At 39.1% G+C, this 13,221-nt stretch overlaps 1 protein-coding gene across 2 annotated transcripts in view; it reads left to right on the forward strand.

Moving 5' to 3' along the window:
• The first annotated feature begins 1,329 nt into the window (after positions 1-1,329).
• The window catches only part of LOC142138576 (blood group Rh(D) polypeptide-like), a 75,506-nt gene continuing 63,614 nt past the window's right edge, over positions 1,330-13,221 (forward strand). The window contains exon 1 of one of the 2 annotated variants that reach the window (XM_075195348.1): positions 1,330-1,701. In XM_075195348.1, coding sequence (XP_075051449.1) covers positions 1,563-1,701 — 139 coding nt within the window. In that variant the 5' untranslated portion in view covers positions 1,330-1,562. The remainder of the gene's footprint in view (positions 1,702-13,221) is intronic. The other variant, XM_075195349.1, reaches the window with a different exon arrangement.

The following is a 13,221-nucleotide window of genomic DNA, read 5'->3' on the forward strand; positions in this document are numbered from 1 at the left end:
TTTAACAAGGGTTGGACATAATACAGACGCCGGGTCCTCGCATTGCCCCCTTAATAGCAGCAATGTAACTGGCGCCATTTTAAGTGACAGCATGTTCTCCTGTCATGGATTATAGCAGCCTTGCCAAAATTCTTCTCTGTCACTTTTGCATGAAGTCTGGATTTCCTAGATGCCAGAATTACAGCAAACGACATGTTACTGTCGCTGTAACTGTTGTAAGAATGTCCATCATCGGCAACTAGTACCACACCCTTTATTACTTCCTGATTATCACAATGCTTAAAGTTTTATGTATTGCAAATGTATGGAAGAATCCAGTGACATGTCCATTTTAAGAGGTATTTTGTATTTTGAATTAACCCTCCCCCCTTTCTCTTTCCTGTATCCTCCCCCTGGTTTTTTCTGTTTATAAAATATTTGAAAACTAAAAAAAAAAAAAAGTCATATATTCATTTATTCGTCATACACTTTGTTGAAGGTTATGTGAAATTAGCGAAATAATTATTTGCCATTTTATTCTTGTTGTAACATTTTAATCAAATAATTATGTTTTAAAAATCTGAGTGTGGTTCACCATGATCACATCAAGTTGTGCACTTCGCAATCAAGAGAAGACTCAGAGGAGAGAAGGTTCACCCATGGCAGAGGGCGTCTCCATTACTAAATCATCAAAATCCTTTTGACCTTGTAATACCCAGGTTTTGGCCTGTTGTATCTGACTTATTGTGAAGTATGAATCGTCTTAAATTTAATTACTTTAAATTCTTCTACATGCTGTTATGACTCCTGTGTCAATTAGTTGCTATGTTGACAGGAAGGAGAAAGGGAGGGAATGGAAGGAAAAGGAAAGTGAAGGAAAGGGGAAGAGAAGTAAGGAAGACATTTTGACTGACAGAGTTGCAAAGGCACAAGGCTGAAGGTATGAGGGGCTTCTGCCTCCTTTTGCAGATACTATTATAACTTTATTAATGTAGAATGATATTTACTCACTGATTCAAGACCTAGCAAGGTGAGTTGAGGTGGTACCGATGCCCAGAAACCCCCCTAAGAGCATAACTAGGACAACTGAATTTTAGTTGATTTTTTGCAAAATGTGCAAAATAGATCATAGGGCGACCTGTGTTCTTTATATTGTCACAGAACTCATCAGTGACTTTTAATATCCTTATTATTTACAGTAGGGGTTACATTATCCTAAATATATAAAAAGGCCTTTTTTTCCCTATAAAGTTAATGATAGTTTCATGAAATTAGGCGTTTCTATTATGAATTTCTACACATTTTCTCTTTCATTTACTACAGACATTGAAAAGACAAAAAGGCAACTACAAGAACCAATTGCTGGGTTATACAGGAGCCTTACTTCAATTACTTTTCTTCCTTTCCAAGTTTATCTGAAAAGTCAGTTGTTGACAAAATATGGCACACAGATAATTCTAAAGCCTGCAACAAGATAAGACCTCTCATCATTTGGTTACACCCATCAGCCTCACTCCTTCTCATATGCGTTTGGTAGTTGCAGAGCAAAGAATTTTTTTTTTTCCCCTGTGACACATTGAAAAATGCCACCAAGATATTCAGACACCTTGAGAGGACGCCTACCATGGGTGCTTCTTTTATTGGAAACAATATTTATACTAGTTTTTTTGTTCCTTTTTCCGCAAGACTACAAATTCCAGGGAAGTCTTCAGTTGTATCCAGGTAAGATTGTGTTCTCATATTGTCTTAAAAGTAACTAAACAGCAGGAAGAAAGTGCGTTTGTATTTCTTAGTTTTATTAGAGTTTTTCATGTCTTGTTATGTTTTGAAAGTAGTAAGGTTCATTTTATGAGTACATAATTCTGTTGAGGCATCTATATATTTTTATGTTAAATTAGAAAACAGAAGTAAATTTGCCTTGTGTATCAATGCATTGTTATTTGCCATTCACATTTCCATTAAAGGCACATTTACTGAGGCATTACATGTTTTAAAAGGTTATGTTTGTACAGCCCTTTTTTCTGCATAAGACAAGGCATATTACCCTTGTCTGAGCATGTAGAGAATACGGTTATACTTGTATGGTTCGGTGAAGATTTATAGAAGAATTATGTGAATAAATATATATAATTTATATCTTTTTCCAGCTAAAGGGCTAGACTAAGTCCTGATCGGTAGTGATGACAGTCTCTTATGCATGCTATAACATGTGTTTACAATCACGAGCAACTGTAAAAATTTATTTTATTTTCAGTAGACATTGACAACATGCTAATAAATGTTATTCATGGAAAACAGTTTTTTAACAGTTTTATCATTAATGCCTATATTATTAACAGGTGACATTAATTCAATATTTGTTTTTCCTGTGTGTTCTTTGGCAAATTTATGATCCACATAGGTATTGGACGTATCCTGCAGCCTTTTGTGTAGTAGAGCACAACAGACCTGCCTCTAATTTTAGAAGCACACATATCTTGAGATCCGTGCCTTGATGAATTTTGGAGTGCGCAAAAAGCCTAAATCCGTGCTTATAATACTAAATGCGGGTTGCGCTCAGAATGCAAGCCTTGATGAATCAGGCCCCTCCTCTCACCTCCCTGTAACAGCTCATTCACCCCTCTCCCCTCCATAGCTAATGCAGCCACTAAAATCTCCAAGCTATTAAAATGTATTTATTTTTAATTCAGGTAATTTTGGGATATCTTATTCTGCTGAGGAAAGTCAGTTTTTCCCATTCATGTTTTTTTAAAAAAAGCATTTCAATGGGTGCAGAAAGCTCACTGAAAAGCATTGCCCATAGAAACTATTGGGAATAGCTCAGCCAATCACAAGCATTGTTTTCATTCTAGCGGCTTGTAATTCACTGAGCTGATAATGACCTCCAGCCCCATTGAAAAAAACAGGGATAGCACCAAAGCAACTAAATACTATTGCGGAATTGCTCTAGCGTTGTCTGGACTAGTAGTTCCACAATAGTATTTAATCTTTTTTGAAAAAAAATATTTAGTGCTGCGTTTTCCTATTTATTTCTATTGGGTTTTTGCGCCCATTGAAATGTATTGTCCATTGAAATAAGTGGGAAATCTTGTTTGTCTGAAACAAGTAAAATTATTATTAAGGATTTCCACTTCAATTTTTCAAATCACCCTTTAATAGATCGCCCCTGGTTTACACTTCACAATGCAAAACTCAATGATTTATATCATTGTGAGATGTATAAAGACATTTTTTTAGAAGTTTGAAAAAGTGGAGATTTACATGTTGATTTGCATTCAATAGTTTAGATGAATTGCAAGTCGCCAATAAATTAGTTGAAATGCAATTCGCCATGTAAATCACTAAAAAATAGGAGACTTGGTCAAAACTGACCTTTGATGGATCTCATCTTAGGGGCCTATTTATCATTGAGAGACCAATTTCAGCTGTAAGTACACACTGAAGAATGTTCCGACCAATGTGTTATCTACAAGGATTGTACCTACGACTGAAGGTTCGATCGCTCGGTCAATTTATGTGTACATACTATATACGTTTTAAACAATTTATGCACGACCATCCGTCCGGGCAGAGATTTTTGGCAGGCAAATCATTGCGATTCCATACACACTGAAACAATATATAGTTTGTCTGCAGCGATATGCCAAATAAATTTAAATAAAGGACTAAACATCACCGAAAACCCCCAGAAACTCAGATTCAGGAATAGGTAATACGTCATTGTCATTCATTCTTGTGTATAGCAGTGGTTCCCAAACTGTGCGCCGCGGCTCCCTGTGGTGCCTCAGCGATCTCACAGAGATGCCTCCGCCAGGGCTTGTGGTAAGCAAAGCAGGGAACTATTTGGTAATTATTTTGGCTTAGGGGTACCTTGAAAAAATTATGACAACCCCAAGGGTGCGTTGAACTGTGAAACTTTGGGATCCACTGGTGTATAGTGTACGTTCGTTCGCTACTGTACTTTAACAATTTTTTTTAATATATTGGGTACTGTTGAACTACAGTAAGCTCGTGGTCTTTTGCTACTTGTCAAGAAGACTGCAAGCACAGGTCCTGGAGGGAAAGTAGAAGAAAGAATCGGTCTTGTTGGACCAAACAGTGGTTCCAGAGGAGCGACTCCTTTTCTCATATGCCCCTGCTACAGGAAATACAGGGCAACAAACCTGATGATTTCAGGAATTTCCTGAGGATGAATGAGACCACATTACAGGAGCTGCTCCAACTAGTCACCACTCTCATCCAATAGGAGGACACCCATTCAAGGAAACTGATAGAAACTGGTTGCTACTCTGTGATTTTTGGCCACAGGAAGGACACTGGCAGATCTCAAATATGGCACAGGAATCTCACTGCAAGATCTGGGTTTGATCATACCTGAGACCTGTGATGCAATAGTTCAACTTCTGCATGGTCAGCATATGAAGGTTGGTAAAAGAAATATTCTGGGGTTTTTTTAATTAAAAAAATAAATAAAATATATATATATATATATATATATATATATATATATATATATATATATATATATATATATATATTTATTAAAATAGTAAGTATACAGATTATATACAAATGGTGCAATACAATAAAAACAATTAAGTGGTTCACAGCTGTTCATAGTGCAAAATGTCACTGTTTTCCATTGGGGATGGACTCCCTGTATACTCTTGCATACTTGTGCCCATAGGTGTGGAAGTCATGTAGAGTTGCGGGGTAAATGATTGTCTTCCCATAATTGGATGTTGCATGTGGAGTGGCCGAAATGTAAATGATGGTGCATGTCTGAAATGTCCTTGCTCCTGTGTGTTGTTGGATGTTGCTAAAACAGTGTCTGGTGGCAGATCCTCCCTGGCTGCCATACAAATTTACGCCATACACCAACCGTTCCATCTGTATGCGCATTAGTCTGCTAGCACTTCTCATTTTGCTTGCAAGCGTTGCTCTTAGCAGATCGAAGTCACCTTGTCGAGGTATTTGGAACAGCACTCTACAATTTAATCTGTTAGCACATCACTATGCTTGAGATCACATACTCTTTTTTTTTTTCCTCCTTTGACCACCTTGTGGCTGTGTTGGCACATCTATCATGTCCTGGCTGTCTAGTGTCAGCTGGCTGGCATGCATAGGTGTATCATGTGTGATAAAGTACGGCAAACACTGCACTGCTGAAACAATCTTGCTGTTTATTTGCGAAATGTCAGGATATCATAAACAGCATTTTTATAACAATTTCTCCCGAAACCCTACATCTGGCTATAGAGTAGTTCCCTCACTATTAACCAACCACTAACTGGCATCGGTGACCCAGCCCACAAATACAAACAGTGTTTTTATCCTCCACCCCAGCACTACAAATCAACCACAGCAAACAACACATCAATTACAAACACCTGTGTATTTATGTGCTGAAAGAGGAGACCAGGGAAAATGTTACCCTGTCTGTAGCCTGCTCCTGTAGACTAGCTGGGTTTTTGTACCTATTTCCCTATAGGAGAAGTATGACTTATAAGTCTCTTCGCCACACATTTTACTCTGCCATATCAGAGATTACTGTTTCAGATAGGACAACGGGCTGTGTAATGAAAACAAATTGTAAAGTAACGAGTATAACATTACATGCATGTGCCAATTTAACATTTAAACAATCTTTGTCTTTTAGTTTCCTGCAACGGTAGAGCAATGGCAAGTTATTGCAGAAGATTTTGAAAATCTTTAGAATTTTATAAACTGTTGTGGTGCTATTGATGGCAAACATGTATGAATGATGCCACCCTCAAACATAGATCCTATTATTACAACTATAAGGGATTCTTCAGCATTATTTAATAGCTATAGTGGATGCCAACTATGAATTCCTATTTGTGGACATTGGAAAAATGGGAAGGTGTCAGATGTTGGCACATCTGCTCTAGCAGACTCCTTTACATGAGAAACTTTGTTTTTATGGCAGATGAAGTGTTTGCGTTACACAATAATGTATTGAAACCTTACACACAATGCAATCTCTCAACAGAAAGAAAGAACTTTAATTATAGGTTGTCAAGTGCTAGGTGCATTGTGGAAAATGTGTTTAGTATTTTGAGCAACAGGTTCAGAATTTTTCATTCAGCTATAAATCTACGCCAAGACAAGTTGGACAAAGTAGTGATGGCTAGTTGTGTCCTACACAACTTTCTTAGACGTAAAAGCCACACTATGTGCAGTCTACATACCAATATGGACAACAATATAGAAGTAGCGGAAGTTGTTGTGTTGACACTAGAGTCAGTATTATCAAAAAAGAATAGAAAAAGGATTGTGCTAATTGGGGCACTCAGCAATCTAGTTATAATAAAATCAAAATCTTTATTGATACATATAAAAGTATATTACTTCCCTACCCATTCGAATAGCAAAATATTTAAAATACAATAACAGTGATTAAAGTGCAATAGTGAATTAAAATAGCAAAATTTGCTATGCCTCGCTACTTGATATATATCAATTAATTCTTATATTGAGTTCCATGATAATCAAAATTATATATATTGTCAATAAGCTACTCCAATAAAAACTCACTTCCTTGTTATAATAAAAATAACAACTTGTCTAGCTTGATTGTTGTTGTGGTGTCCTTATTATAACTTGCCTCCTTACTATGATAAAGAGAACAGATTGTCTGGCTTTCTTATTATAATGGCTTCCTTGTTAGCGGTCCTATTACTATGAGGAACAGGATAGCTGTATACTGAATAATTATTATGGGGTCATGCTCATGACTGAGAGCATAGATGCAATCCCTACATAATTGACTCAGTATAAACCCAGTCTTACTAATCAAATACAAAGTCACATTTATATGCTTATATATATTGTCTCTCCTTAACAGATATTACTGAGGATTTATAAGTAGGAGTATATTCTTAAGACAATCATAATCTTTATACACTTGATACAAAATGACTCGATATTAATTGATTGTCAATTAAGGAGTCTTCCCTTTGTAAAGAGCAATTCAACTATTCACACTCATAGAGACTAGGTTAATATGTGATAAAAGCACTAAGAGGCAAACTAACAGCTTTCGTTATTGTATAGCTGTTCAGGGGCAAACGCAGGATCTGTAGAGGGGAGTTTCCACACCATGCCACCAGTGGGCATGACCAGCATGCATGGGGGAGTGGCTATAATTATAGACAGTGCTTGGCTGCTCTCCAACTCTTCCTATCCCTATAATATACATGGGCAATGCTGCGTGCACTACTGTTAGGTGCACGCAGCTCTCCCTTTTCAAGCAGAGCTGTGCGAAGCGGGGCCAGGGGCCAGCCACCTCAATTATACAGTGCCCCAGGCTTGGAGGGGGTTTCCAGGCACTAAGAAACCCCCCACCCCTCAGTTTGCCTATGCTGTTTGATAGTATATTCTGAGTAATTTTGCCCTATTTTTATAGAGAATCCTGTCTTTTAAATTCATTCATACAAGGTAATTCATTCATACAAGGTAACCCTGCCACACAATCATATACGCTAGCATGGAAGCCCTTTTCCGTTAGGAGTCTTGGTAAAAAATATGATTTGTTTGGAAATCAATAATTATTTGAGTAGATCGTTTCAGTAGCGCGTTACGCTACTCACTTTGTCAAGGAAACCAGATATACATCAAGTAGCAAATTTTGCTATTTTATTTCACTATTGCACTTTAATCACTGTTATTGTATTTTAAATATTTCACTAATCGAATGGGTAGGGAAGTAATACACTTTTACATGTATCAATAAATATTTTGATTTTATTATAACTAGATTGCTGAGTGCCCCAATTAGCACAATTCTTTTTCTTTTCTTTCTTTTTTCTTCTCTTCTTTTTTGATAATATGTATATTTATGTGTGGGTGTACCATCTGATCGAAATACTATTGGGGAGATAATTATCCTTCAAAGAGAATTAATTAATTGGAATAGCGATTACCTGCTGCGGTGGTAATTTTCTATTTTCTACCACTAGAGTCAGGCCAGATGAGAAATGGCAGTCACATGGCAAAATTAAAGAGGGAGGCCTATATACAATATTTTAATAGTGAGGGTGCTGTGCCATGGCAGAATTATATTATGTGATGTTTGGACAGCAGCATTGTATGCTTGCAATCTCTATTGTGTGGTTCATTTAAGAGAATAAAAAATGTAAGCATTTACAATGTTTTATGTTTCATTTACTTTTCCACTTGGCGGTATGTCATCTGTTTGCAGTTCTTCAGATGGGGAACTACTGTCCGTCTCCATGTTGCAGGTAGACTGTCTAGCAATTTCCTCATCGTGGGCAAAGGGAAGAAGGTGATTTTGTTCTAGACAGGATGGAGACAGGTGCCCAGGTTCGGACTTGCCCATCGGGGGACCGGGCTATCCACCGGTAGGCCCCGACCCTGAATCGCTCCCCTCTTCGTTGGTGGGGGAGTGAGAAACTTTAAAAAAAAAACGTGACCGCGGCGCTGGCTCCGTTTGCACTGAATGTCGGGCGTGACGTCATCACGCCCGACGTTCAGTGAGGAGCACCGGCAAGACAGAAGACAAGAAAAGGAAGAAGCAAATAGAAAAGGTAAGTGGCAGAGTGAAGGGGGGAGCATGGCAGAGAAGGGGGAGCATGGCATAGAAGGAGGAGCATGGCAGAGAAGGGGGAGCATGGTACAGAGAAGGGGGGCATGGCACAGAAGGGGGAGCATGGCACAGAGAAGGGGGAGCATGGCACAGAAGGATGAGCATGGCAGAGAAGCGGGCGCATGGCACAGAAGGAGGAGCATGGCACAGAAGGGGGAGCATGGCACAGAGAAGGGGGAGCATGGCACAGAAGGGGGAGCATGGCAGAGAAGGGGGAGCATGGCAGAGAAGGGGGAGCATGGCACAGAGAAGGGGGAGCATTGCACAGAAGGGGGCGCATGGCACAGAGAAGGGGGCGCATGGTACAGAAGAGGAAGCATGGCAGAGTGAAGGGGGAGCATGGCAGAGAGAAGGGGAGCATGGCAGAGTGAAGGGGGAGCATGGCAGAGAGAAGGGGGAGCACAGACAGCATGGCAGAGTGTGAAGGGGGGCCAGGAGAAGGGGGGAGCAAAAGCAGCAAGGCACAGGGTGATGAAGGGGGGCCAGGAGAAGGGGGGAGCAAAAGCAGCATGGAGGGCGTAGTGTGATCATAAGGAGGGGCACGGTGATGAAGGGGCACAGTAATGTGTGTGTGATGGCACAACGGGCTTGTGGAAATGTAATGTGTGTGTGGTAGGTGGTGGCTAAATAATGGGTGCTATTTTCTTTGTAGGGTAAAGATGGGGCAATTTAATTTTATAGTGAGGACTATTAATTTAAGATGGGGTGGTTTGGACGCTATTAATTGAATGCAGGGCTGAGTTTGAGGAGCATGAAGTCTATTTATTAAATGTGAATATGAATTATTGAATCGCAGTGACGGTTGCTGGAAATAGGCATATTATACGTAAATGTGATTAATTTATTGCAGGGGCTGTCTGGAGGGAGGGAAAAAGGTTTATTAAATGGGAATACTATTACTTTTATGTTGGGGCTGGAGGAAGGCCTGAGTATTAATTGTGTATTTTAATATGCAATAAAAAATTTGTGGCAAACACCAATGTATACTTAGTATTATTCCCAAATGGCACTAATGACAAATGGAGGCAAACAAATATTTTTTGTTAATGCGCTGTAAAAAGTACACCAGTTGAGATAGCAAGCAAATGTATTGTCTATGGATTTTAACACATACTTTATATGGTAAATGACATGTGTAGAAATATTGAGTTTAGTTTATGTACGCTTTATCTGTCATTATATTATTTATTATACTCATGTTTGTTATATCTGTATGCAACCCCTGGGGATGCTGCAGTTGGACTTGAGCACCCAGGGGCTAATAATCACAATTGCATCAGTAAGAAAAGAGATGCATATAGCTATTTACCAGTCAAGGAGAAGGAACTACATCTCCCAGAAAGCTGTTATGAAGAGGGGGCGGAGCCTAAGAAGACTGAGAAACCAGAGGGCGGAGAGAGAGAGGGAGAGAGGAGCATCCTGGGAGAGACTGAGCTGTGTGACCAGTTCAGATAGGTGACCCTAGGCAGAAGGGCACTGGATGAGTGATCTGAGCAGAGAGAGCAGTCTGCAGAGATATCAAAGCTCGGTGCAGTTCTGAACAGAACCTGCTGGAAGCCACAGTTTGAAGCTGTAGGAGGAGGTTTGCATGCATCTCTGAAGAAGGACATTTTACAAGTCAGCCATCTTGGAGTATAATCAAGTTCAGACCTGTGACACACTGGTGCAGATAAGTTACTGGTTATTTTTATCTATCTGTTGTTGTTCAAGTGGGGTTTGGACTATATCTGGCCACAAGGGCTGAAGAGTTAGGGATAGATGGGTGGGCAGGTAAATATGCACCAAGTGTGTGTCTAATCAGCACTTGTGGAACTACAAGTCCCAGGATACAAATTAGAAAGGATTTTACAGTTGTTGCTAGAGGAGGGTCTGCATACTGTGACTGCTGTACCTCACTGCAAGTGATTTAAAGATCTCCAAAATCTGCAAACTGGACACATGATGTTTCCATGCCATGCTGCATACATACAGAAGGGCCCCAACTTGCAGTGCACTGCTCTATTTGTGTGGTGTGTTTGAATACTGCTGTGTGTGTTTGGCAGTACATTGTAGGGCTATAAGGGAAAATATATAAATTCACCCTGCAAGATATTCACAGTATCAGGAGCAAGTAAGATATCTGATATATTTTTTCATGTGTATAAAGCTGTGACAGTTAATGGTTATATTGTTATATATTATATTATATTGTATGCTGTTATTGATTTATTGCGAGTTTTTGTGTTAACTTGGTGTGCATAGTAAGAAGTGGTGCGCCACTTTCATCCACACTTGTTTTATTACTGTATTGTATTGTTTGCACTATTATTTCAAATTATACCAAAGTATATTTTTCTATAAAATTACAAAGCTGCATTTAGGATTTCCATTTAAATAAATGTGCCTGGCTGGCTTTTGCAGCACACATTTTGTCACAGAGTGTTAATACTGGGCAGGGGGTTTCCCGAATCTTCCCCTGGTGTATCTTTTGAACACCCCCCAGAAGAGAAAGCAGAGATTCGGGTGGAGGCACTGAAAACCAAGTACCAAGGTGAGAAGCATCTGCGTGGTTCAATATATATATATATACCCTCACAACGCTTAATACACAAGGGGGTGTTACATGTAAGATGACTGTCTGGCGCTACTGATGTGTGGCGCCTTACAAATAAACCATGATGACGATGAAGGGGGAGATGTAAACAAGTGTGCAATTTGCACGATGGAAAAAGCCTATGCAAATCTATTGGACTCAGAAGATTGTGATAAGGCTATAAGAATAACTAAGAATGATGTATATTAACCATGTGTGCACTGAATAGAAGTGAAGATTAGTATAGTCAGAGGCCAGGCTACTGATATGTCATCGCTCACGTCACAAGTCACAATCACAAATAGTAGCATTCACAGATGCTTTTCCCTAGAACATTGATGGGCGACAGGCAGACCTGTGGCTGCATATGGCCCGTTGAACCTTCACTTGTAGCACGCAGCTCCTTCCTGCTTTATTGTTAGATTTGTTTTTTATAACTGTTAACACTTATTTAAAATGCCTGCTGATTTATTATTACAGATAGGTGTCTCTTTCTTTGATAAAATGTATAGTTTTAACTTATTACTAAAATTAAGGGTAAAATGCGTCCCTTTTGAAGGTTGAAGGCCATGCGGCCCCTGAAGTGTTTAACATTGCCCTAGAACAATCCAGGAAGAATGCCTTATGTGTATGAATGTGCTATGTCCATTGAGATAGATGTTTGCCCCTTCATGATCAGGCTATACTGCACTTTTTAAGATGTATCAATTTACAAGGTGTCGTGAACATAGAGAGCTTGCAGTTATTTATAAGGGATAATTCATAACTGCAGTGTAAATAGGTTGTATCAAATGAATCCATTGATAAGTTAGTGTAACAGTTAAAGACACAGGGGTAAATGTATGAACCTCCGGATTCTTCAACTCCAGCGAGTTCAGCGTCTTCAGCGCTTAATTTTAAAGTGGCGCTGCCTTGTAAAGGGAGACTTCCCTTTACAAGGCAGCACCGCTTTAAATTTAAGCGCTGAAGATGCTGAACTCGCCGGAGTTGAAGAATACGGAGGTTCATACATTTACCCCACAGAATCTGATGTAATTGTGTTTGATGGCTTTGCACACCCCAGTGTGAACAGATAGAAGTGTCACCTGAGGGCAGTTCAAAGGACTCCCGGGGTGAGATCTAGACTATTTGTGACACTTGAATAGACTTTTAGGTACTGCTCAGCATATGGTCTGGCTCAATGAGGCCATGTGCTAACATAGCCTATATGTAATACTGTATAGACAAAAAGAATTCAGTTTTAAAATATGCCACTTAAAATCAATAAAAGTAGTGATCAACCACATATTCCTCAATAGCATGATGAAGGGCAGCTCATATGTTAAATTAAGAATTCTGCCCCACAGAGAAATGAAGAAAAGGAGTGTAAGCTCTGCGAATGCCCTGTACTTAGGCATGTTTGATATGAAAAGATGGACAAAGTCATAGGGAATTTATTAATGATAAAATTGGATCCATGTAACGCTGTCCAGGAAAAATATATCACATAGTAGAATTGGTAAGTAAATCAGGCAACATGTAAATTTGGTTTGAAAAAGTGTCCTAGGACACAACCCCCGATTAGCATTAAACACTGCCCCCGTGAATACCGTCCCATTTGAGTTTGCTTAAAAACCTGTGTCTGGAGGGATAAAGTGTCAGACTTCTGGGGAAATCAAGTTACATTGATAAGCTGTCCATCTTCCTAGCCAAATTCCCCTTGGCCAGATGCAATTCATGTAAGTGCAAATCTGAATGTAATCCTTTTTATTTTAAACAGTTTTTGCTTGTTATGTCAAATTTATTAATTGTTATTCCTTATTTTTGTTATCTGTATGCCCTGTACTTTTTGTATATTAAATCTACAATTTAATAAGTTGCGTCCTTGATACTCCAAAGAATCCATAGCCTGTTTAGAAGAGATTGCTTGTCCAGGTTACCCTGTGTTAGATTTGTTGATACATTTGTTTAACAAGCTGTGTGTGCTTGTAGTTACATTTGTGTAACAGTCTGGAGGTGTGAAGAGTTAACCCTGTGTGTGCTGGTGTGAGTCTTGCTAGTT

The sequence above is a fragment of the Mixophyes fleayi genome, chromosome 2, assembly GCF_038048845.1.
Source record: "Mixophyes fleayi isolate aMixFle1 chromosome 2, aMixFle1.hap1, whole genome shotgun sequence".
Taxonomy (NCBI): Eukaryota; Metazoa; Chordata; class Amphibia; order Anura; family Limnodynastidae; genus Mixophyes; species Mixophyes fleayi.